The 24,790-nt window shown below is 43.2% G+C and overlaps 1 protein-coding gene across 5 annotated transcripts in view; it reads right to left on the reverse strand.

Annotated features, from left to right (window-relative positions):
• The window catches only part of vps13d (vacuolar protein sorting 13 homolog D), a 56,737-nt gene that overhangs the window by 24,520 nt on the left and 7,427 nt on the right, over window positions 1–24,790 (reverse strand). The window contains exons 8-44 of one of the 5 annotated variants that reach the window (XM_047330787.1): window positions 24,601–24,771; window positions 24,280–24,380; window positions 24,027–24,195; window positions 23,639–23,740; window positions 22,996–23,185; window positions 22,646–22,828; window positions 22,008–22,138; window positions 21,838–21,892; window positions 21,383–21,562; window positions 20,484–20,614; window positions 20,267–20,399; window positions 17,871–20,147; window positions 17,587–17,738; window positions 15,391–16,434; window positions 13,164–13,254; window positions 12,912–13,038; window positions 12,646–12,826; window positions 12,250–12,432; window positions 10,150–10,285; window positions 9,578–9,779; window positions 8,764–8,935; window positions 8,235–8,350; window positions 7,465–7,689; window positions 7,091–7,386; window positions 6,771–6,904; window positions 6,475–6,630; window positions 5,841–6,009; window positions 5,008–5,082; window positions 4,698–4,898; window positions 4,396–4,485; window positions 3,287–3,427; window positions 3,047–3,172; window positions 2,575–2,680; window positions 1,939–2,091; window positions 1,501–1,636; window positions 1,358–1,405; window positions 405–555 (exon numbers count right to left, since the gene is read on the reverse strand). In XM_047330787.1, coding sequence (XP_047186743.1) covers window positions 405–555; window positions 1,358–1,405; window positions 1,501–1,636; window positions 1,939–2,091; window positions 2,575–2,680; window positions 3,047–3,172; window positions 3,287–3,427; window positions 4,396–4,485; window positions 4,698–4,898; window positions 5,008–5,082; window positions 5,841–6,009; window positions 6,475–6,630; window positions 6,771–6,904; window positions 7,091–7,386; window positions 7,465–7,689; window positions 8,235–8,350; window positions 8,764–8,935; window positions 9,578–9,779; window positions 10,150–10,285; window positions 12,250–12,432; window positions 12,646–12,826; window positions 12,912–13,038; window positions 13,164–13,254; window positions 15,391–16,434; window positions 17,587–17,738; window positions 17,871–20,147; window positions 20,267–20,399; window positions 20,484–20,614; window positions 21,383–21,562; window positions 21,838–21,892; window positions 22,008–22,138; window positions 22,646–22,828; window positions 22,996–23,185; window positions 23,639–23,740; window positions 24,027–24,195; window positions 24,280–24,380; window positions 24,601–24,771 — 8,434 coding nt within the window. Of the gene's footprint in view, window positions 1–404; window positions 556–1,357; window positions 1,406–1,500; window positions 1,637–1,938; window positions 2,092–2,574; window positions 2,681–3,046; window positions 3,173–3,286; window positions 3,428–4,395; window positions 4,486–4,697; window positions 4,899–5,007; window positions 5,086–5,840; window positions 6,010–6,474; window positions 6,631–6,770; window positions 6,905–7,090; window positions 7,387–7,464; window positions 7,690–8,234; window positions 8,351–8,763; window positions 8,936–9,577; window positions 9,780–10,149; window positions 10,286–12,249; window positions 12,433–12,645; window positions 12,827–12,911; window positions 13,039–13,163; window positions 13,255–15,390; window positions 16,435–17,586; window positions 17,739–17,870; window positions 20,148–20,266; window positions 20,400–20,483; window positions 20,615–21,382; window positions 21,563–21,837; window positions 21,893–21,995; window positions 22,139–22,645; window positions 22,829–22,995; window positions 23,186–23,638; window positions 23,741–24,026; window positions 24,196–24,279; window positions 24,381–24,600; window positions 24,772–24,790 lie in introns of all 5 variants that reach the window. The other 4 variants (XM_035644455.2, XM_035644452.2, XM_035644451.2 and 1 more) reach the window with 4 other exon arrangements.

The raw sequence follows: 24,790 nt of genomic DNA on the forward strand, positions 1-24,790 counted from the left end.
CCCCCAGAAGAGTCCAACTGTGACATCACAGTGGGAGAGAAATATGGCCCAGTTGTTCAGAACCAGGCTGTAGGGTTTAGCCAGCTCAAAAAAAAACACAGGGTGGTCTTTTTTCACAGTTTGTGGGCCGGTAGGCTCCACAGATACACACAAACACTGATAAAGTGATTTTTGCATACTATGTCTCCTTTAAGCAGAAATCATCTGTTCGAATTCAAATTTGGCACGTGTTTTTGAGAATTATGGGAAGTCATAGGTGTCAACTGCCAAGTGTTTTAGTTGAGACCCAAAATCCTTTGTTTCAAACTCCAGTTGCTGTGATGACTGTGATATTGTGGTAACATCCCAGTGACATCACAGACCACAAAATGAAATGGAAACTGTAACATGGAGCAGTGTCTTACTGTCAGGAGCGGAGGGACTGTCGAGTCTGACTTCCATAGGAACATCCAGCCGGTTCTTCACCATGAGGGCAGAGCGCACAGTGATGACCTTCCTGGCACTGCCCTCCATCGTGATGGAAAACACCACTCTGACTGGGGGCAGGGCTGAGAACTGAGGGGCCAAGATTCACACCAACAAGTTTAGATTCATACATCAGTCACAAATTGTGTTCTTTCACTGGTCTGCCTTGAAAAGCTACAGAATATTTATCCAGCCCTTCAGGTCTTCTTACACTTCCTCAATGTCCTCCATGTTGACCTGTTGTCCTTTCCTCAGCACTGTCCATCAGTACAACACAGACCAAGTCTCTGCTGCACAAACCTTCACTACTGAATTACTCTTTGTTCAGCTGTTGTCAATGAAACATGTAACTTCAAATTATTGACAAATGACAATTACTGAATTTGTTGATTAGTCGATGAATAGAATAGATTTTTTTTAAACACTCAGCTGTCTCGTGACTTTGAAATGAGCTTCAGGCACTTTGATGGCGTCACGCTGCACTCTAATGAATTGAGATTGGCATTTTCCAATAAGCTGATATGTTACACAACATGTACAAAAAATGTAAAGAAAATCTGCCGATGAATCCATAATGACAATGATCTATCTCTTCTGGTAGGCTTTTAGTTTGAAAGATCTGCAGGAAACACTATGAAAGTTGTACATCATGCTGAGTTCATACACTATGATGATGAATGTAATTCCATCTCTACCGTGTTTTCTATAGGCCTCTTACATGTTCTAGACTCCATTTGAAAACCCATAACCCTAACCCTAACCCTAACCCTAACCCATTTTTTGGTTTGGCTTACACTCTTTTAAACTATGTGTCTTCCTTGTGAACAATAACCATGACTATTGTAAATTCTTACCTTCAATGATTACTCACTGATCTGATATTAGGACTTACGTAAACATGTGGGTGGATGATGTTGGTCCTGCTAATAGGACTGCCAACCTGCAGAAAAGGGGCGAGAACAATACATTTTCACCTCAAATCGCATTTGTTAAGAACCCTTCAGATGATCAACATGGATCTTGACTCATGCTCACAGTGTTGGAAGAGCTGTGTCTATCCGGGGCTGCGTAACGGAAAAAAACACCAACTTTGTCCACAGACACTGGTTTGATTTGCTCCCATCCACAAACCCTCACCAGCAGCTGGTGCAGCTTCAGCTCATGAGTGTGTCTGCAGAGGCGACAAGTGATCAGTGACACACAATCAATCTTTGAACAACAACAACACTACGTTTCACTGCAACTATGATCAACGATTAACTCCATTAAAGAAAATGGTACGTTTGTTGCACTGGCACATTTCTGTCTCCTGCGTGTTCAGTCATACCTAACTTAACCCTAACCTTGTCATTAAAACAGTGTGCAGATTCCGCTTGCACGTCATCTATTTATAACAACCATTCCCATTATTAGCGTTGCTAATCAAACCAGTATGAATGGTGAACCAGACAACAGCTCCATCAAGAGCCGTACCGGTGGCGGAGTTTCTCTCTGGCTTCAAACTCAAAGGGAATCTCCTCCCCAGGCAACACCTCCCTCCATTGGCTGACGTTGTGAGTGTCATCAGTTCCTGGACCGTGGACGTCTGAGATGGAGTCTGCGCTGCTGCTGTGTGACAACGCCACTCTGTGGGGAACATGTCGATAGCTTTAGCTGAGAAATTGGACGTTAATTCCACTTTGTCTCCATGTCTTCATTCCTGCTGTAGTTTGTACTTGTGTGTTTTCAGAGATGGAGAACTAGAATAGCTTGTTTCGGTTCTCAGGATGGTGTTAGTGGAAAGGTGACATGCTTAGTAACAAGCATACATCAACATGTATACTAAGCTGTTACCACTGACCCAGTCATCTAATCTGGTCACATGGATGATCTTCATCTTCTAATAATAATAATCATCACATGCAAGCTAGACTCTAGTCTAGATGCCACTTGAAATCGAGGCCCAATGGCAAGTTAAGACCCACAGTTTACTTCAACTTGATTGGTCCATGTCAATGCACCGTCGGGCTGGAGTTTAGAATACTTGCTGTTGAGTCGGTCACACATGCTGTAACTGCAGTCTGTACAAGTTGTACATCAGTATACAGTAGATAGTTACATTATAATTACCTTGTGGGGGTTGTGGTCAGAGTGGCGAACCACATGGTGCATCCTGTGTGGTTGCGCAGAGCATATGGCACAAATGGCTGCCTACGCTTGGACAGTTTGACGTCTGCTGGGGACAGAAATGAAAACAAGCCTGCGTTTACATTTTTCAATACAGACGTCAGGAGTGTATGATCAATTCTGACAGTCATGCACTTCCCTCATCTTGGGCTGTGAGACCTAGACAGCAGCTCACATGCTTGTCCTTGAGGAGTCACTCATCAATTTAAACAGAAATGGACTCAGTATTCAAACTGTGAAAACTGCTGCATCGTATCTTCTATGGCTCTGGACACTGACTAGAACAAACGGTAAACTGAACAATAAGTCTACATCATGAACTTACATTCTAGGTGCATTATCCAGTTTCTGGGGGCCTGATCCAAACTTCTTACAAAAGTCATGATTTGTGACACTCAGTGAACCTCACACTCACTCTGTCCGAAGCTGGGTGGGTCGACTGATGAGCCCATCCAGGGCATGGGGGGCAGAGCCTTAGGGCTGTGTTCCTCCTCACTACAGTAGTCAGCGATCCAGGAGCTCTTGGTGGTGTTGTATTGTTCTGAGAGGAGCGCATGAAGACATATTTAACACTTGAACTGGAAAAAAGAACCAAGAGGTACAGAGTGATCCGACTGATTTGTTTGATGACAGGTATGTTCCAGCCACAACTCACCCAACAGCACCGAGGTGATGTTGATGTCCAGTCTCTGTTTGGCTCGAACCCCCATCTTGAGACGTGGTGGGTGTAGACGGCCAGCGGCCTGCTGCTGCCAAGACAGGAAGCAGGGCCAGGGCTCGATGAAGGGCTCCCAGCCTGAGAGACAGAGACAGAGAGACAGAGAGACAGACAGACAGAGACAGAGACAGAGACAGAGACACACACACACACACACACACACACACACACACACACACACACACACACACACACACACACACACACACACACACACACACACACACACACACACACACACACACACACACACACACACACACACACACACACACACACACACACACACACACACACACACACACACAGTTTGACCAGTCAGGAGACATTCTCTGCATAACAAGGTCAGTCATAGTGTTCACTTTATTCTTCTTACAAACTCTAGTGTGTCATGTTGAAAAGCTTTCCTGAGACTTGACGTCATCTTTTCATTGTGCCTGTCGGTTAACTGTCCTCTCTCCCGCACCTTTGTGCCATGCTGCCCCCTCCACTTTTGACATGTTTCACTGTGCAGTCTCTGTGGTGGTCAGGACCACACACCACACCTATACTACTGGACCCATCTGAACCAAACTGATCTGATCAGAGAATGTGCTGTTAGCATCCAACTTTGGGCTTCTCATGTGTTTTGGCAAAGGTCCGGTCGTCTTTGACTTAACAAAATCAGAAAAGTCAGGTCTGTGGTTGGGTTCTGAGGAGAGTCATGGACACTTGATTCATAAAACAAAGGACCAACTGAAGAGCACCTTCAGTAACAGACTCATGAGGTACGGTAGGAAGTCATCTACTTCAACTAGACTAAATGTATCCATATTTCTCAGCACATTAATCATTAATACTTTGTACATTAGACCGTAACTTCACTTGATTTTGTATTTTTATTTTCCTATCAGAACTTGTTTTTATCCTGCACCCCATTTAACTGTTTCAGGGCTTTTAACAGTGTGTCTTGTCTTTTTTATTCAACGGTGTATTTTGTATTTCTGTATTTTTGCAAAATGCCTGTATAGCAAAAATGTTCAAAGGCTAAATGTGAATGTAATTACCTGACAGCTCTCTGTTGTAGTAGTCTCCAGACAAAGTGAAGCTGGCATTTCCTTCCTGCGTGGAACCGATGCGCTGCAGCACATAAAGCCCTGGAATAACAAACAGTCTGATCACAGCCGTCAGGGACTATTAACGCGGACAGGAGCCGAGGATAGAACCACCGGCCATCTGGTTGGTGGATGACTCACTCGAACCACCCATGACTGAGACACTGTGGTTATGTGTGTTAATTACTCCATGTTTAGAGAAAGGTGAGCACATTAATGTGTATTTCATCATAAGTTTGACAGGAGAGACCTACTTGAGAAGGTGAACTCAGCCAGGGGTATGTCACAGTCCAGACAGTCATCGATGAAGCAGATGCAGACACTCTCAGCCTTCACCTCCACCCCAGACAGAGGAGCAGAGTGGCTGCTGGAGCCAGGTTCACCTTGGACCTTGGGACGGCCGGCTATGCTCTCAGCATTCTCCAGGAGCCACGTGGCTGCTTGATCCAGCTGGCCTGAGGGACGCAGTACTCTCTCTTTACAAATGTTTCTATTATCATACTCTATTATGATCAAGACTTTGATAAATCTAATCTGGAGAATAGTGTTAAAGGTGTCACTCACCTTTACAATGGATCAGAGCTCTCTTACAGTCCTCTTTCCTGAAGCCGAGGTCCTGTAGACGGGTCAGCTGGCCTTCTGCTGAGACAACAAACAACCTCATAAATCTCTTTACTGTACCAACCACTCGACTCAAATCAATCATCCATGATCTACACGGCTTCTTCTGTAATAGTTGTGTGTCCGGAGCCAACCCAGGGTAGGGTCTACCCATCACCACCATTCACTCGCAGGGTCTCCAGTGAAACCAACTCCGGATTTGAACCTGTGAGGCGTCAGTGCACACCACTGCACCACCGTGGCACCCCAAACTGTAGTCATGCAAATGTCAAAACCTGTGGGCAACTCTCTCAGTGGCTTTTGTTGCTATTGCAGCAACATTTCTAAAACGTAAAAAATGTCAAATCATGTCAAGACATGTCAAATCTATTTATATATTAAATCAAGTTATGAATTTATTCTTATCAAGCTCTTTTTTCATTTTTTGTAAAGTTCTTGTCTAAATCGTGCTCTTCAATTCAAAAATATTATTATTCCACCTACTGTATGGAGGGACAATAGTTTTGAGTAATCCTGCTGGCAGCCAGACATTAAACACCTTGGCCAAGTAATAAAAAGAATCCCTAGAAAAACTCAATAATAATAAAGAGTTTGAGGTTGCTCCCCACCCGCTCAGTGCTCAGGCCGACGACTGCATGACAAAAATGAAGCTCAGATTCCACTAATGAAAACTGGACTAAAACATTAACAATTTACAAAAAAAACAAGAAAAAACAAATGAGTAGAATTTGACCAAAAGAAACTAAAACTGGGGAAGCTATCTTTGCGTCTTGTACCTGCGAGTGCCTCCGTCTGTTGCCTGGACGTGTCTGAAGTGCTGGTCTCTGACACCAGATCAGAGTCAGGTGGCAGTGGAGCACTCGCCGTTGGGATGGACCTGGCGATGGCCAAGAAGAGCTGAATGTCCTTGTAGGACAGACGGATGTCAAGAGCAGGAAACTGAATCTGCCAGAGAAGCATTGACATGTCAAAGCCACTTCACCTGTAAAGGTTTTCCTACATGATTAACACCATTTGGGTGTTTTATTTTTGTGAATAATACTTAAATGTTATTAGTAAGTGCATTTCTACACTTAGTTTGTTACTCTTTATTTTCACACGCGGTCTGGTCTAGGGATGCACCCAAATGAAAACTGTTCGCCGAAACCAAATGAAATTAAACACAGAGTAACCAAAACCGTTATTATTATTTTTCACAGTTTTTCATTTATTTTGCCAAATTTTTCACCATTGCATAAATTAAATTGCCTAAATGTGCTTTTCACTTTTTGATCTTGATTTGAAGGTAATAAGAGGTAGGCTTCATTCTGTTACATTTACATCACACTTCCCATCAGATAGCTGTTGTGGGCATGCTGGCGCCTGGTCCTCATACTGTGAGGCAGCAGCATGTTATACATCTTACTTTACCTCCAGCAGTGGTGGGATGTCCTCCACATTGAAGGCGTCCAGCAGACCCGAGCTGCTCTGGTATGTGGGACTCCCACACAGCTCCACCTGCACATTGACGGGGTCGATAATGGACAACGCCGTCTCCTGCTCACTGCCGAGCCGACACGAGAACACCTACGGTTTGAAACAAAGTGACAGAGTTACATCTATGTAAGAAAGAGACTGGGATCCTTTGATTGAAGGAATCCAGATGAACTGTCGCAGTGTACTGATGTTTGAACACGATGTGTTGCTATGACAGCAGGACACGTCACCTCGATTCCTGCAAGGCTGCCAGAAAAGGGTCGGTCCAGCAGACGGGGTTTGTAGGTGAGGACCGTGGTGCCTTTCAGAATGATCGCGTTGGTATCCAGACAGGACGAGTCCTCCACGACCACAAACTCTGTGCCTGGAGACCACATGACATTGTGACATTATCGATACACAGGTTCACATTTAGAAGTTCTTCCATCAGCTCCAAGAAATATTCTCAACATCTCTTGATCACTTCCATGTTGCTACAGCAATTGTTCCTATTTGAAGTAGTTCTCAAAACCAGGTCATTCAGGTGTGAGACCAATCATCCATCTCTGACCTGTGACATTGATCTTGACCTCCAAACAGTGGTCCTGGATGACTGGCACTGTGGACCTCTTGGTGACCACACCACTCTTGACTGTCTTTGGCATGACGGCCCCGGTGGTGCTAGTAGTGGCGGTGCCCGAGTCCGTACTGGTGTTACTGGGCCATCGATGGCGAACCTCAGTACCTCCCAGCACCTTCTCCACTGGCTTCCGAAGAAAGTCTCGCACCAGATGGAGCCAGTCAAAGATGAGAAAGACCCTCAGGTTGTTGAGGACCACTGTGAAGCAAGAGGAATCCCGTGTGGACCTGCGGGAAGGTGGACCAATTATTTATTACCTTACACCGTCTAAAATCTCTGTAGGTGATTGGAAATATTCCACCAACCTGTAATGGAGTTCCAACTGTAGTGAAGCCCTGTTGGTGCCTGTTTTGGAGGGCTGAAGGATGCAGTCAAAGGCGTTGTGTTTCACTCCATTAGCTCTACCAGTACTTTTGTTCAGCCCAGTGGACCGAGTGTCAAATGCAAGCAGCGAGTGAGATACCAAGTTGATAGACTTGGTTCCATTGGATAAACTCTCAAAGAGCAGCTTGGATTTCATGAAGTCGAATCTTTGAAATAAAAACACAAAGAAACACAGATTTACTTGTCACTTCACTGTAGATAAGTGTGTGTTTTACAATTCTAAACTATGATACAACACAGTCCATAAAAGGTTTTGGGTGAACTGGCCAAAATGCAGCTGGTCTCTGTAGATCCGGCTGCTTAAGTACACTGTGACATCATTATTGGGTGCCTGGTGTCTGGTGACAGAGCAGATTTCTTTTCACACATGAGATCCGTTGGTAAGGTCCACTGCAGTTAGAGATGGAACGGGAACAAAGAGAAAGAGGCCAGGGCCCTGGAAGTGGGAGGTACCCCAAAAACTCGGCTATCGAGTTGCCCACATATTTGACACTTTCGACCAGAATGGGAACTAAAACAAAGACTTTGAGGTTTTAAGTCTTAGGTACTCTTTAATAGTTAATCTGGCTCAAACATACATCTCATAGATGTGAGAACTTTTGGGCCTCTACATTATGACTGTATAAATTAAAAACAAAAATTTCATACATTTAATAGATGTGGAGAAAAAAATAAGATAAAATAGGCCCACCTCGCTAATGAGCGTTTGTGTTCAGCAGGGGTAGGGCTGTCCAAGAGCTCCAGACTGACATCCATCATGTCCACCAGGAAGGACAAGTTAGTGTAGACATCTCCACTTAACACCGTCTGAAGAGACATCAGCCAACAAACTTACACCTATATCAATATCTTGTGTGTGTATACATTTATGTGTATATAATCTTCAAAAGCATCCGAGGGGCATAAATACTCAAATTTGTTATAACTTTGAAATATAAGCTCTGTGTCGAGCACTTTCAGCAGCTTTATTCTGACAAATAATTCAAAATTGTGGAATTTGAAAAAAATAAATAAAAACATCATAATTCCTCAGCAAATAGGTCTCAACTCAAAATTTGACGATGAAATGAATGCTCTGTAGATAGATGATTCTCATTTAGATAATAATCAAAATAGCGTACAAAATATCATTTACAAAATAGTGAGAGAAATAGCATTGGGAAAACATGTCGTTATAAAGTCGCTGTTCAGAGTGTACGTGTGGTTGCCTGCTTTCTTACATAGGTGCTTGGGTCTTGCAGGTTGTATGGTCGCAAAAATTCTTCAACTGGTTCTGCCAGGTTGTTCTCGAGCAGCCCCCGAATCAGTTGGTAGTGCTCCAGGTCCAGACAGCAGTGGACTGATGACAGGCTGCCGTGGATGGACATGTCAGGTACTGCATGGCTCATCTCCCTGACGGCATCAATACAAGAGAACAAGAATGGTCTTTCACTCACACACAAACACTTATAGATATAGCTGAGTGGGTGAGTCAAACCTGCTCTGACATGGTCCATGTCAGGTGTTGAGGAACCAGGGAAGTGTGATGAGGAGCATATGTCAAAACTTTCCTCTTTTTAGTTAGATTCCCATATTTATTCATCTGCCATTATATTATTCTGATGTACCTGTTAGTCATCATCTGTAGCTTACTTCACATTGATGTGATGTTTAGATGAACAGGTCTGGCAGTAATCGTGCCAGGTTGTGGCTGGTGACATTGAACCCAATTATTAATTACATTTGGTGAAGTGGTTGATTTAGAAACTGAGGGGGCAATCACCTTTCCACATTGGCCTTGTAGATTTAAATTGCATTATTTCTTCAATACATTAAATCAAAAAACTGCATTTTGTGTTTCCCTGGGTTATCTATAGAAAAATGGAAAGAAATCAGTAAGGAAGCAAATACAGTCACTGCACTGTAGTGTAGTGGGATTGTTTGCACAGCAGTCTCTCTGTGACAAGTGGAGATGAACCATAGTCCTCAACAAGATTTAACTGTAAAATGACCATAACTTTCTCCATCAATGAAATAATAAAAAACAGGGCATACTTGTCCAGGTTACGTTCCAACTTCAGCTTAAGGCGGCAGCAGTCTTTCAGCAGGTTTTCTCCAGTGCGACGGACAGAGTAGGAAGGAAAGATGAGGTCTGAGGTGTCGGGAGGTTTACCAACACAGGCCATACGCTCTGCGGCAAAGATATCCATTTCTTGTAGGTCCAGCGCGATGCAGTCCAACAAGCAAACATGGTTCTCTAATGGGGAAAAACACCAGGTTTCAGCAACTTTACAGATGAAGAGAGAAAAGAACAGCGCAAATGGTGTGGGGACAATCAGCCACAACAAAAGTTCTGGCTTTTCATGGAACGTGGAAGAATATCTGACAAGACTTCAACAAGACTGTCTTTGGGGGTTGATTTTGTTATGTGAAACTTTCATGCCGATCACTGTGGTTCAGTGCAGAAAAATGAACACTGTTTAACTGTAATTCAAATTTAAACTTCAAAGCCACTTATCATTAAGGGGTCCACATTTTCAGGGGTCCCGGCTCTACATCTTACAGTGCACTAAGTGCTGGAAGGTGCACTGTATGACTTATTTTAATGTTTGCAGCAATGTACAAACCGAAGCTGTGAGGGCCATTCTCTTCCAGGGTCCCCCCGATGTCAGGGGCCTGTGGCCTGCCAAGGGTGAAGCCTGTGGAGGAGGTTCTGGGTTTCTCCTGCTCACTTCTGCGTCCTGCTGCGCTCCGGACAAGCTCCTGTGAGAAGAGAAAAGAAACACAGAGGTGCACATCAAGTCCATGAAGCAATATGACTACTTTTTAATGGGCCAAAGCACAAACCAAACTAAATAATTCAGCATGGGTTATGATATTAAATAAATAAATGGTCATGATTCTGTTTCAGCTATGTGCTTACTATTGGAAAGACGTTAATAATCTGTCTTCACTTAAGATTTTTAATTTCCTAACACTAGAGGGCAGTGATGATATGGGAGGGCTGAGGCTTGCGGTTGTGACAATGTACCTACTCTTTGATAAAGGTGATCTCTGAATTGCCCTCGTGACCTTGTGCCATTGTTTGTGTGTTCCTTTTTTGAGCATTTGGATTTAATGGATCCCAAATTGGTAACAGACAATCAATGACAGCAGAGTAAACACACACACACACACACACACACTGGTAGATCAAGATCAAAGTGTATCAAAACCATACACTACACCAACATTTTCCAGCAAGTTATCCGATCAGTATATATATATATATATATATATATATATATACAGTATCATATTGAGAGTGTTGAACCAATAGTGATTCTGATCAGAGATGTGAGTCAGTTCGTTGTTGTTGACATCACACAGTCTGTCAATGTCCATCGTTCTGATTAAAAACATTGTGAACATGAATGACTTTTAAATGTGTAAATGGGACTGATCTGGTGCACCAGGAGTGAAACCATTTTAAAATAAATTTGGAAGAAAGCATTTGATACATATCATAGGATCATGACGCACAGACTTCATATCCCGCTGGCGGCTGTCTGCTATCCATTTAGAGACTGTTGGAACACTAAATAAACTTTCATCACACGTAGATTATCACTCTATATATTTTTAACTAAATTGTATCCATTTTATTACTGAAAATTCAATTTAACTTTTTCAATATTTGGAAACTTTTTTGTACACAAAGGGAAGAAAAACATGATCAGGGAGCTTGGGAAGTTGGTGTGGTCCTTTAAACAAAAGAATGCAGCACACAAAGCACAAAACTCAGTCCATCACATAACCAACAATCAAGAGGCTGAAAAGATGAATGACATCAAAATCATTTAAAATGTTCCAGCAAAGATATAAGGTGTTGTCTAAGTGTCACAGACATGTAGTTTGCTGTCACCCGTCAGCTGTCTGTGTTATCAGGAAAGTTTGTGCTTGTGTGAAACTTGGTAAAGGATGAAATGTGAAAGGTCAAACTGTTAGATATTGTGACAACCCTTGTCAATGTACCTTGTAATCGGATGGATCCTTGTATGAATTTGCATGCAGTATAAAATTCTTCACAAAAAACACAAGATGCATATGAAAGACTTATAAAACATTTAGGGGCTTGCTTCTAAACAAATGACAACTTGAACAGGGCACTGTAGATCTCATGTGAATTTAGTTCGCGTGATTTGATTATTGATGATTACTTTCTTCAACGCTGGCTTGAAATATATCTGAAAATGTAGTCATAGCCTTAAGCTCAAACCAACAAATGTGTGACTAATACATACTGTCGTTAGCAGGGTAATGACCAGGGTTTTTCACCTTCAGCTACACACACTTAGGAATTTTCAGATACAAACAACTGGAGCCAATCCCAGCTAACATTGGGTGAGAGGCGGGGTTTACCCTGGACAGGTTGCCAGCCAATCACAGGGAGACAAACAGAGACAAACAACCATTCACACTCACATTCACACCTATGGTCAATCTAGAGTCTTCAGTTAACCTAAGGAAGTCAGAGTACTTGGAGAGAACATGCCCTCCAACTGTTAAGCCACATAACAGGGCTGTGGATCAAATCTAAATCGTCCAATCGGCCCTTGCTTTAATAACATTACATTTAAAAAACAGATAAATTGCTACACAAAACCACGCTCTGCATGCACGGATGAACAGGCAGCGCGACTCACCAGAGAAGGGAAAAAGGCGTGTGCCATGGTGAGTTTCTCTACCTTGTCTCGGAGGGAAAAGGTTCCGTGAGCCCCGGCTGGCAGGAAGCAGTTCTGCACCCTAAGCTGTCCCAGGTTGGCTACAATGACCCTTGTTGACCGTGAGCTCTCTGGGATGAGAATAACTGGGGCACCCGCCTCGATATCCAGCAAAACCCTGGACGCTCGCTGAGGGTGATCACACACCTGTAATGAGGGAGGGGGAAGTAGTCGTAGACAATTACATTTTGAACATGAATTGAGAAGGAATCAGCTAAGAAGTATATTCAGATCAAAAAATAAAGGACAATATATATATATATATATATATATATATATATGTAAAAGCTGTCTGCATTTCATTTGGTTATCTTACTTATATGACAATCATGGTAAAGAGCCCCAGCAAGCAGTACTCACAGCCTGGCCCTCCATTGCAGCCCTCTGCCTGCCCAGGACGTCCTGTAGCTGGGTGAAGTGTTGAATAAAAGCCACCACCTCAGCCTGGAAGCGCTGTGTGTGGACATACTGCACTGAGGCCATCTGCAAAGACACCTTGATGTCACAATCCCTCTCCAGGTAGGGATCAGGCTGGCCGTACCTGGATGGTCAACAAAACAGGGCTGATTAAAACAACATCAGCATTGCTGATAACAAATGTCTGTGGCAACTTCTTTCATAAATACTTCTGGATGTTGAAAATAAGGGCCTCTCCTCCTCGTGTGGTGAAGCGCTCTCGGTAGAGATCACCATGTGGGGTCAAGTCACTCAGGGACAAACTTCCTAAACTGCCTTGTAATGCCAGGTTGCCATCTGAAATATTACACATTACATGATTGAGAACATTCAACATTCACTTATCTAATCATTTAATCGAAAAGAAATGGATGCAAGGAGGGTTTGTTAAATCTATGAAAGGTAAAGTTTTTAATACACACCTAACATTTCCAGATGAGCAGATAATTTGGACACACTAGCTCTGGCAAGCTCATTGGATTTCTTGTTCAATACAAGAGACAGAGAATGGACCTAAAAATTAAAACATGGACAAGTTTAGTCATGAAGCATTTTCACATCAGAGCTTTTTCTTAAGATGACACAGAGAATACAATTACAATGGTACACTTATACAATAAAATACATAAATATGAACATTTTTCATGTTATCAGCCACCTCACAAGTTTACCATAAAATAGAAATCAGCTGAAAATGATATACAGTAAGATGAGATCAAATAAGATAGAACTTTATCCATCCCATGGTCATGGTCATAGGCATCTTTCAGTTATTAGCATATATGCAAAGGGATGCCCACTTGCCCGAATCAAGATGGCTCCTCAAATTTTAAACAGTATTTGGTTGGTTGCTAACAAAATGCTGTAAGTAGAACTGTAGCTAATCACAGCTGTAAGTTATGTACCAAGAATGGTGACGATTGGACAAATGGTTAATGACTTGAAGCCAATGTTCCTCTAAGCCCTGCGTGTTGAATCAGGAGCCACTGGAATTGGTTGTAGTTTGTTGAAGTCTTTTTGTAGAACACATTGAACTTGACGTATGTGGTAAATTTCAAATCAATCGGAGTCACGGTGTGAGGGGCGTGGTCTTGCCAAAATTAATTTTTGGGACTTTATTACAGCGCCACCCTGTGGCCAATTTTAAAAGTTGGTTTTAGAAGCTAACGCAAATCATTTTCAGCTCTTGTGCAAAGTTTCATAGTTGCACAGAATGACAAAAATCGCATAGTTGTGGTGGATGTAGAAAGCTATATAAAGTACAATGGATGGTAATTAATAATAAATATGATGAGATACAGTATGGCAGTATGACATTATTGTGATGGGACAACATCAGCACAGTGCTACATTCGATGGTGATGTTGTGCAGTCTGACAGCTGTTGGGATGAAGGACCTGCGGTAGTGCTCCTTTTTGCACTGATGTTGAAATACAAGCTGACAGTCATATGCTGAGATACAGCCAACAACTATTTTGATTGATTAATAAATAATGAAAACAGTTGTTGGCTGCACCCCAGTCTGGGATGCAGGTAAAAGGTTTCATTCTCTGACATTTAATATTCAGATGATATTATATTATTTATATATTTTCCTCATCTTTCTTAAACATTAAACTCTCCTTTACTTAAGGAAAAGTCCAAAGTGGCACATGGCCTTAATGCAAGATCATTTGGTTCAAAAGAGTTATACTTAGCCTCTAAATTAATCCTGGCTGTGTTTTGGGCATAAAATGCAATCAACCAATTAAAGTGCCACCTAAAAGCCAGTTGCACTTGCACATGGTTGGACTGATGTTATAATAGGCTTTGTCAGATCTGTGTGCCAGCAGAGCAGCCACCTATGTAGATGCATATGACCATCTTGATAATGCTCCTTCAAATAACAGTGAAATACTGCACCATTGACTTCAGATGGTCAAAAGTGCACCACTCTCCACTGCCTACAGAAATCAGTCCACCCACTTTGCACATCGCCACACCTCATTTTTTAAACCAACAAGTCCATGGACTTTAAGATGGGCTCAGGTGCTAGACGGGAAGATGACGTTTGTCGCCCTTGGTGCCGTGTTGCATCAAGTGCAGGAATGGGCCCAGAGTTACACTGCCCCCTAAAAGGTTGATGGTTGGAATCATCAATCAGAGAGACCCCTCAGTTGAAAGAGAGATCAGCCTCTGATATAACAGTGTGTTCTGCGTATGAAGGGGAGTTTACAGCTCACAGCAACCTAATACGCCATTTTCGTATTTAGCTCAGGGGATTACGTTTTGTTCACTATGTTATGCAAACATCGCTGTCATTCTGAACATCCCAACAAACCCTAGTCAAAAATCTGTCTGTTCAATAAATCGTTTTTTAATAGTCTATATGAAAAAAGGAATACCTAATTTAATATTCTTACTGAAAAGCTAAATCTGATTAGCTTAACACAATTCTAAGTCAAGTACAGGCTTATCTCAAAGCATAAAAAAAAAATAAAAAATCAGTGGCTTGATTCATCCTCTGCTAATCATAAATGTTTTAACAAAATTGAATGATTGTTGATCCAACAGATACAACTATGGACGGACGAACCGAACCGAATGTCATGCCGAGAGTAATGCAGCTAGTGTGGCTAATAAAAGTATATATTTGGAGACCTAACTTACCTTGAGGTCCACTTTACTATTGAATGTTGTTGTCTCCTCCTCACTGATGTCTGAGTCGTACAGAGGGTGTCCTGGCGCAGGTTGGGTTGACATAGGGAAGACCTTCATTGCATGATTATTGGCTGTGGAGCCAATTCCAAAGAAGTCCAGGATAACCACCCAGGTCTGCAGTGTAATCAAAACGTCCAGGCAGTTGAAGTCAACATCCACACTTCGCCCAACACTGCCATAACGGGTTTTGAACTCTGGGTGATTCTGGTCTACGAGCAGCACATTGATATGAACTAATGAGTCATCAAAGTTTGGGGGTGGCTGAGGGGAGTGTACATGGTGGGTGGGAGAGGGAGGTGGAGTGCTTGGACAGTCTGGATCCCTCTTGGATTTGCGACTGTTTGCTGAAGGGGTGTTGGGATGCCTTTGGTAGAGCTGGAAGACGTTCTTGGCCTCCTCCATGTGGGCGGGCAGTGAACGAGGCATGTCTGGGTACAGAGCATTGGATGCTGATGGACAACTTTGAGAAAGGTACTCCTTTCGACTGAAGGTGGAGGGCTTGGGTGCGCCACGAGACACCATCAAATGTTTGTACTTTGATTCAGGGTTTTGTTCTAGGAGGTCTTCCATTAGCAGCGACCGCAGAGCCAGTTGGACTGTCAGTAAGTGAGGGTGGTCTTTGGTAAAATCTCCTTCCAAATCTTGAAAGCGCAGACTGACTAAGCCCTGGGAACCCTGGGTCAGATCAGCACTGAGTTGCACCTGCAACTCTGCCACGTTTAAGGTGACTTTTAGCTGAGTGAATGAAGAAGAGCAAGCAGGTTTGTGAGACTGTAGAGGCAATGGAGAAGAAAGGGACAAAAAACTGGTATGGGGAGGGTCCCTTGCAAACAGTCCACCCTGGGGGTCAGGGAAGCGGTGAGGTCTGGTGGAGGAAGGAGTAGGTGGTGGTGGTGTGGGCGGTTGACTGGGTGTGACACGTTGCTCTTCAATCAGGGACAAACTGTCTAGTGTCTGAAGGACTTGTTCATACACAGACTTGCACAGGAACACCTATGAGAAAAAAGAGTCAAATATGAATGAACTCTCAGTAATCCCACATCTTTTGACCCCAAAATTTTCATTAAGAGCCCTTCACACCCAAACATGGATTTTGGATTATTGAACCTCATATTGACAGTGGGTGGAGCTAGGAATGATAAAGGAGTGACTTGTCCTATCCTAACATCTCTAAAAGGATGTAAAAAGACAGAGATGTCACTCGAGTGTGTGTACATTCCCATAATGGGCCAGAATAAGATTCCGTTCAAGGTTGATATTAAAAACAAAGGCATCTACACAGCTAACAGCTAACGTTCTCTAACCTGCAATGTGATCAACTGTACTTATTTTTAATTATATCTGTTTATTTATTTATTTCACCTAAAGGGAAAACCAGGCAATCTATTAAAGAAATATCCTATGACAGACATGTCTGATGATTAATTCATGACATGGTACTCACAATGTGTGTAGAGATATTGTTTTCACTCACAGAATACCCCTTTTTTACATTTAGTGCTAAGTGAATGTAAGTGAAACTCAACAATTGATGCACAGTTCACATGGAAATGATTTGTTTTGGTAGATTTGGTTACATTTGTATGAAGCGTTGATCTTCACTGACTAGTTTAACAGTGATGGAAAGAAAATCAACTGGAATTAATGATTGAATGAGGTTCAATGTTTCTTTAAAAATAATCACTGAAAACAAGGTGTGCTAGCCTTTTCTTCCTCGCTGGCTGAACGAGCTATACTACTGAAATGGAAAGAGCCCACCTCTCCCCTCCCTCTCACTGGATAAGGGACATTATGCTGTTTTTAAACTCGAAAAAAATCAGTTTCTCTACCCGAAAACCGGTAAATGAGTTTTTTAGCGTATGCGGCCCCTTCCTAGCCTTTTAGGACAAGCCTGAGATAGTCATCTTTGAGTAACGGCTCTTGACTTGATTCATGCTATGCTCCACAAGACCTGCACTGGAGACTGGACTTTCCTTTTTCAAGTTGGCCATATATAAACACTGCTAGTATTTAACTATAAAAACTCCAGTATTTGAGACATGGTCATTATCTAAACATCATCTTACCGTGGTGTGGGAGTTTCAAGGATCAAAACCATATTACGGTATTCTATTTGAGAATTTACAGTATTGATATTGTGTATACCTGAACAGGGTTGACGAATTTGCCCTCAATTCTCAGTAAACCTGTGCTCCTGCAGGGGTCCTCTGTGGTGAGGAAGGTAAACTGGGTGTCTTCGTCAAATGGAACTTTCTCCAGGGTGAACTGTATGGTGGTGTCTTTCAATATGTGGAAGGCTGATGAATAAAATAAATTATGTGAAATTATGTTACAAGCTGCATATAAAAGCCATTTGTCCTAATTTGCATTACCATGTAAAATGAATGTACCATTCGAAATGTAACCATTAACATTTGTAACATTCTCACCTTTTCCCCGGCTGAGGTACTCAAAGAAGTCATGACGTGTGAACTGTGGTTCACCCTCACTGATGCTCCCATTGCAGGATGGTGACATGGTGCTAGCACTATCCCTTCTAGATGGCCTCTTCAGAACCAAATGACTCATGTTGAGTGAATACAGACGAATATCCTTGACAAAAACCTGCAACCTCTCTCCTTCAGATTCTTGCCCCGTAACAAAATTTTGGATTGTTATGCTTCCCAGATGACCAACCAATAGCTCAGGATGTCCAGGTTTACGGGGAATGGACACGACTGGTGATTCAATGCTGACATTAAGGTTGAGCTTCACCAAGAAAGTGTCTATGGTGGATTCATGTTCTTCCACAGGAACATCTTCCTCATCCTCAAATGGATACGCCCAGCTCTGACTCTGACTTCGACTTCTCCGTGAGGGAGTCTCAAAGAGCGAAACCATACCGCTGTACTCTGCTGTCTTGGTGGCTAGAACTGTTGACACTTTGGTGGCAGCACTTTTCAACATGGAGCGAAAATTGTCTTCTACCTCGTTAGCAGATAGACTTAGCTCCTTCAAGAACTTAGCAGAGTGGTTATAGTGCAGCGATGCCATCTGAAGTTGCAAAGAACACTCCCCTTGGCTTTTCTCCATGAGGTGAAAATATAAGGCTTCTGAGGGAGAACCTCCTGTATCAGCAAGGCATGTTAGTCCGCCAAGAGTTGGGGAGCTGTCCTCAACACTGCCAATGCTGACCACAAACTGGCTTCGGCCTCCTTCCTGGGACAAGTCCACCAACTGCATTGACCCGAGTGAACCATTGATGTCCAACCGACTGCCCATGGACACATTGACCTTGGTGCCAGTGATGCTGGCAGTAGCAATCTTAAGCCCTCTCTTCTCAGCAACCAGGACAGTGCCAGTGGACACGGTCCGAAGAAGAAGCAGGTTAAGGCGGTGGATCTCTACAGTCAGCTCTTTGTTCTGGTCATATGTGGCCTGGTAAGTGACCTCCTCTTCCTCACTGTAGGATTGTGCTGAATGTGGTTGTGCCGATGGTGTCCAGGTGCTTTCCTCTTTGGGGAAAGACTTCTGGAGGAACTTGAGTAACTCCACCATGGTCTCAGGGTTGAGAATGATGTCCAGGTTGTTGACTTGAATGCTTGTCACCTGAAGGGAACTATCCAGGTTCATGGAGGGGCAGTCTGAGCTCACAAACTGGTATTCAAGCTTAATTAGAGCCTCTTGTTCCTTGAAAAGGGAACTGAAAGCAGAGATTCTATCCACAGGAATGCCACAGGATGACTCAGTATGGTGGCACTGATGTTCGGGAGACCTACCATCGGTGGACGACATAGGGGATGAAGGTAGGCTCTCTCTGAGGCTGCCTGTGGGTATGTCAAAACTGAGATGCTTGTGAGAAGCCACAAGGAGGTCAAAGTCTGAGCCATAAGTCTGTAAAGTGTCCACAAGCAGAAGACCGTGGACAGTCAGAGAGACTTCAGCATCATAAGGCCGCTTCACAAAATGAGCATTTGTGCCAAATACCTTAAGAACAGATATGTAGCGGCCATCACTTTCTACCCCAAGCTGCATGTAGTTAATGTTGAATTCAGCTAAGAGTAAACGGGATTCCACCAGGACTTCCCGTGTGTGCTGCTCTAAAGTCATCACACTCTGTGTCAGGTTCTTAGCTGAACCCTGGAGCTTCCAGGAGCTGTCCTCCCTCTGAAATATCTTGTCATGACGGAGGGTAAGAGGGTCAGGGGACCTTATATGCGGGCCTCTGTCTTGACTTTTGTTCTTTTCGTTTTCAGCTGGGCTGCTAAGCCTTGCTAAACAGCTCCTAAGGGCAGTCATCTTCTCAAGGTTGATATGGACTTTGAGGTCTGGCAGGGTTCCTGACAGCACAGCACCAGGAAGCTGGGGGTCTGACGTATAACGTAGTCGCTGCTCAAGCTGTAGCAGCACATTGAACTTCTCCACCACATGAGTGGGGCCTACCTCACTTTCTTGAAGATGTTTCCAGCTGTCCTTATAGCGACCAACCATTATCTGCAGGTCCTTAAAGGACAAAGAGTATTTTTCATAAAGCTTTTTGCTGTAGGCCTGTATACTCTCAGGAGATCCAAAGCTGGGAAGGTCAGGACTTGTAAGTTGTGCTTTCACAGGCATGTCTAGTTCAGGTGGTGGAGACTCTGGTGGTGTGGCAAGGGGCGTCTGGTACTCATCATCACTCATGACTTCCTTTTCAGGCTGAGTAGCTTTAGAGTTGGCCTTGTTGTCATCTTAAAAGAAAATAAAAAACAATAGAATGAGCTTTGTTAAAATCCTCATTAGGCAAAGGAATAATGTTTTTTGGATATGTTCTTTTAATTTGTTTGGTGAGAAGGGTTGATTGTTTTACCTTGAGAGTTTGTGAGTAGAATCCTCCCTAAATCAACAACAACTAACATCGGGTCTCCTGACTGGAAGTCATCTGGAAAAATCACCTGGGGTGCACAGATGTCCAATTTCATAGTCCAGCGCTTACTGTTTTCCTACAAAGCAAACATAAAAGTTGCATTTACAAATTATTAAACTGACAATAATTGTTATGTCACCTTCCAGGGAAAGTATCTTACAATAAACTCTCCCACAAGTAGTTGGTCAATGGTTTGTCGGATTTCTGCCTTTGTCTGCATCTTCAGCTTGTTGTACTGTCTCCTTGCAGCCTCTGCCACTCGAACCTCCAGCTCGGACTGATAGCCAAAACCTATGGATCAAAGAAATATGTTTAACAGACAATCAGACATTTCAATTCGAGAACTGTCATTCTGTGGCTTGCTTGATTGGTTGCTTTTCTTTATCTGCCTTGTTGCTTAATGATCCCATATTTTTCTATACATATATAAATAGCTGTAATTCCGAAAAGGTGCAGGCAATACTTTTGTCAAACCCATTGAATTAAACCTGAAAGTCTGCACTTGAATCCCATCTTGACTGCTCATTTCAAATCCATTTTGGCAGTGTACAGAGGTCTGTGTCGTTGGTGGTAGCTCGTGGTGTTGGGGTTGTTGTGTGTGTCTTACTGAAGCTTGGGACCTCTACCAGAGCCCTGGTGGTTTGAGGGTTCTGCACAGTATTCCAGCTCTTCCTAGGAATGTAAACTTCAGACAGACTCTTCGGATGTTGTACCTGGAATCTGCAGGAGCCACTCTCCCATTTTGGGTGGTCACAGTCCTTCATGCTCCTATCACCACTGGGGGAACCTTCCGCATCTGTACTAGTCGTCCTGTCAGCCTTATGTTACTTACAGCTTGGATTTCTCTACTGGCCCTCGGCTCCTTGTCAACCACCACTATGTCTGATGTTCACCTACACACTTCCAACCACTTGGTTCTGCCTATCAGTGTACGCCGTCCCAATTTGCATCTTACTCTCTGCTCCCTCTATATGTTGTACAGTATGTAACCCGTGTCCATAGGCATTCCATTAACTCAGTGATTCCACAGATGAACCAAATTGGAATTTTAGCACTTACCTGAGGTGTGAACTTTTCCTTTATAGAAGAACTCTGTAACTTTTTTGATTGCTTGTGGGTTGTAGATGATGTTCAATGGACTAGTGTTCACTTCCAATCTTCTCTCAAACATACACCTCGCAGGGTTATGCTCATAAATCATCTCAAACACCGGTGATGATAAGCACGCTGCACTGCATTCTGACAACACCAAAACAAAACAAACATGGCATCTATGAACAGAACTGTTCAGTGTTGAGCGAACTTCACACATTATTACAAAAGGCACAAACTTCTGAAGTTGTATTTATAAAAACTTAACTATAACTATAACTTAGAAAATGTTCCATACAAACCCAGACTAGTACATATTTTACATCTTTAAAAAGGTAATCATGAGGTCACAAGATCATTGAAAGTATAATTTAGAAAATATTTTAAATCTAATTCCTGAAAAAAGTAAACAAAACTCTTACCAGAGGTACTGCTGGACTGTCCAGATGGCTGATTAATGGTAACAACAACTTTGTCCTACAAGTGACAGATAGTAAAAAAAATGTGTTATACAGCACGCAGGGCAAAATAATATACATATAATGTACTTGAGGAGCTACAATTCACATTATGAACTCACTGTTCTGCTTACAGTTTTGGGAGACACCAGAACAGGGAAGATGGTGTCTTGAGTGGTCAAGTCTCTCAGAAACAAACCCCCCAGCTTCACAGACAGAAGGGAGGACTCGGAGCGGGGGAGAGACTCCAAGATCACCTTCACGCCTGTGGACAAGTGGTCACAGTACATCACATCAGTCAATCACATGCTCTGAGTCTATTCTAATATCTACAGTATACTGCACAACTAAACTGCTCAGCAGGAGAAAGTAGTAAGAGCTATAGAGCTAATTTTTGTGAATTCAATAAATAGCCAGTTGACGGGCAGGATAAAAGACCAACACACACTTAAACCAGGGTGTTTTAGAATGGTAGCTAATGTTTTTGTCAGACATTCAGCATGTTATTGTAAGAGACTAGTAACGTTAAATAGTGTTTTAGTAATGCTGCGCACAGCAGTAACGTCAAACTAAACGTTCTGTAAAACTAACTCTTTATAATTATTTCATCGGTAACTGGTATCACCGTGGCCCGCGAGTGCATGAGTGTGTGCATACAATGGAAAAAGGTCATATTAAAAAGATAAATTCCTACTAACAAAGCAGTATGATTGAATTGAAAATCTTAAAACCTTGACACGCTTCAATGTGTCCAAACGCTGCTTCTGTGTACCTGAGAATTCCAACTGGATGACGCCACTCTCTTTCAGCGTGCCCCCCCTCCTGTCCTGGTGGAAGAGCGTGACTCCGCCCTTCTCCAGTAAGAACTCCAGCCGGGCAAACAGGTGGTCTCGCCTGGTGAAGGTGTTCAGTGTGTGAGAGTCCTCTAACGGATCGAACAAGTCTTCTGTCTCCGCTGGGGAAGCAAATCATCAGCGTCAGCAGTCAGTACAGGAAGGATACTGCAACTAACACTACAGAACATTTTCTTAGTTATCACAGAGGACATTTTAAAGAAATTATCTGATTTCACAGAATATACAATTCAAATAAAACCAGTTGTGTAGTACGCAAGTATCGAACCAAGAATGTCCCAGGAAGATGGACTCGGCAGGAGCTCTTCAGGCCTGTCAGGGTCTTGGGAATCTCCGTACCAGCCTCCCCAGCCCGGGAACCACGACTGCAGGTACTGAATCATCCCTGAGCTCCCACTCTTAGGGATGTATGTGGTTGGTGAACAGGGTTGGGGCTCGCTGCTGGGCTCTCGCACATTCTGGAGGAAGAGATACAGAAAATAAAAACGTGACAAAGACATCTTTATTACATCAGTGAAAGTTTGATGGCTGTCTATGACGAAGAGTTTATACACAGATAAAACGTTGTAGTTAAAGGGGAAGTCTTGGATTTTTCAACTTGGGCCCTATATTTATAAATGTGGCTGTAAAAATAAATGGTTCTTTTGGAATTGGTCCAGTTGATTGCCTCAGCCGGGAGCCATGACACTGCTGCCACAGCTAAGGGGAAACTGACAGTCCACCAAATGTCCCCTCAAACAATAAAAGGCTCAAATTGTTATTCTGGGTCTTTGCCAAGAGTCTGTTCAACATAACACATGGTCACACAGCAGTGTAGTGTCACTGTGTAGGCAAGTCTACAAAGACCACTGATGTGCTGGATTGTTGATTTAATACCCGAAGGAACACCAGTATGAATCAGTGGAGATCACCTCTGCAATCTCTTCCTGCTTTCGAAACCAGTCATGGACGATTTCTCGTAGACTCTGCAGTTCGTCTACAGTCTGCTCCTCTTCCACTCGCTCCAGCTCACTCTGGGAGACAAGGACAAGTATCGGTTCATTAATGTGTGTTTGTGTCTGAGAGAACAACAACTACATGACCTCAGTGCATCATGCACTTGAACAGACAGCTCACTTAAAATAAATGTGACTGGTATGAACCTGGATATTGACGATAGTGTGATCATCTTTAAGCTGACAGTGAGCTTTATCATGACTTGTCGTTATAGAGAGACCCAATGCACACATCTGTTGAGCTCACAGTATTTGAGAATATAAACACCGTGGTAACTGATATGTCTGTGTTCCAGTGCAGCACCTCTTCCTGTGGACTCAGAGGGACGGCTTTGAGCCTTCTGAAGTAGAGGCTGGTGTAGGTCTGGGCGTCTCGCGCTCGCTGCAAGGCAAAGTCCCAGCTGCCTTGCCGCCGCTGCTCCCTGATGTCACACAGATTGGCCTGGATGGCAAATGTCCACCACTGCCGGCAGCTGCAGGAGAAAACAGTTACAGTTACAGACTCTGATTTCATGGTTTAGTACATGTGTACCAAACTGTGAGATGTGTGAACTTACTTCCCTGAAATGGGGACTTTGGGTCTCCACCTTCGATAAAGCATCTCTCTCTCTCTGCGGTCCAGCTCTTTGAGGAAGGCCATGATCTGCTGATACTGCACCTGTTACATCAGAGGATGAGTAGACAGATTAAATACAGTCTTTGGTTGAGAGGTATGTGAAGGGCAGGCAGTTGAGACAGACAAACTCATCTCATCTGTGGAAAGTCCCAGTTATCACAGCTAGCTGTATCCAGCACACAGATAAAGGGTGGCTTTTGATAAGTATACTTCAATTGTTCCAATAGAAGCAGAGAACAGAGCTTCTGGTGTCTGTACTGACCTGTGACAGGCGAAGGGACATGGGCTCCAGCTGAACCTGGCCTTCAATCCGAGGAGTGTGTCGAGACCTCAGCGGCTCCTTCGAGGTGTTTCTTCTGAGCAGCACGGAGGAACGCACCGGCTCGAAGATGTACTGATGCTCACGGCTCTGCATGCACCGGGTCATCACCTCCTGACGAGACACAAGACAA

The sequence above is a fragment of the Scophthalmus maximus genome, chromosome 3, assembly GCF_022379125.1.
Source record: "Scophthalmus maximus strain ysfricsl-2021 chromosome 3, ASM2237912v1, whole genome shotgun sequence".
In the NCBI taxonomy this organism is placed as follows: Eukaryota; Metazoa; Chordata; class Actinopteri; order Pleuronectiformes; family Scophthalmidae; genus Scophthalmus; species Scophthalmus maximus.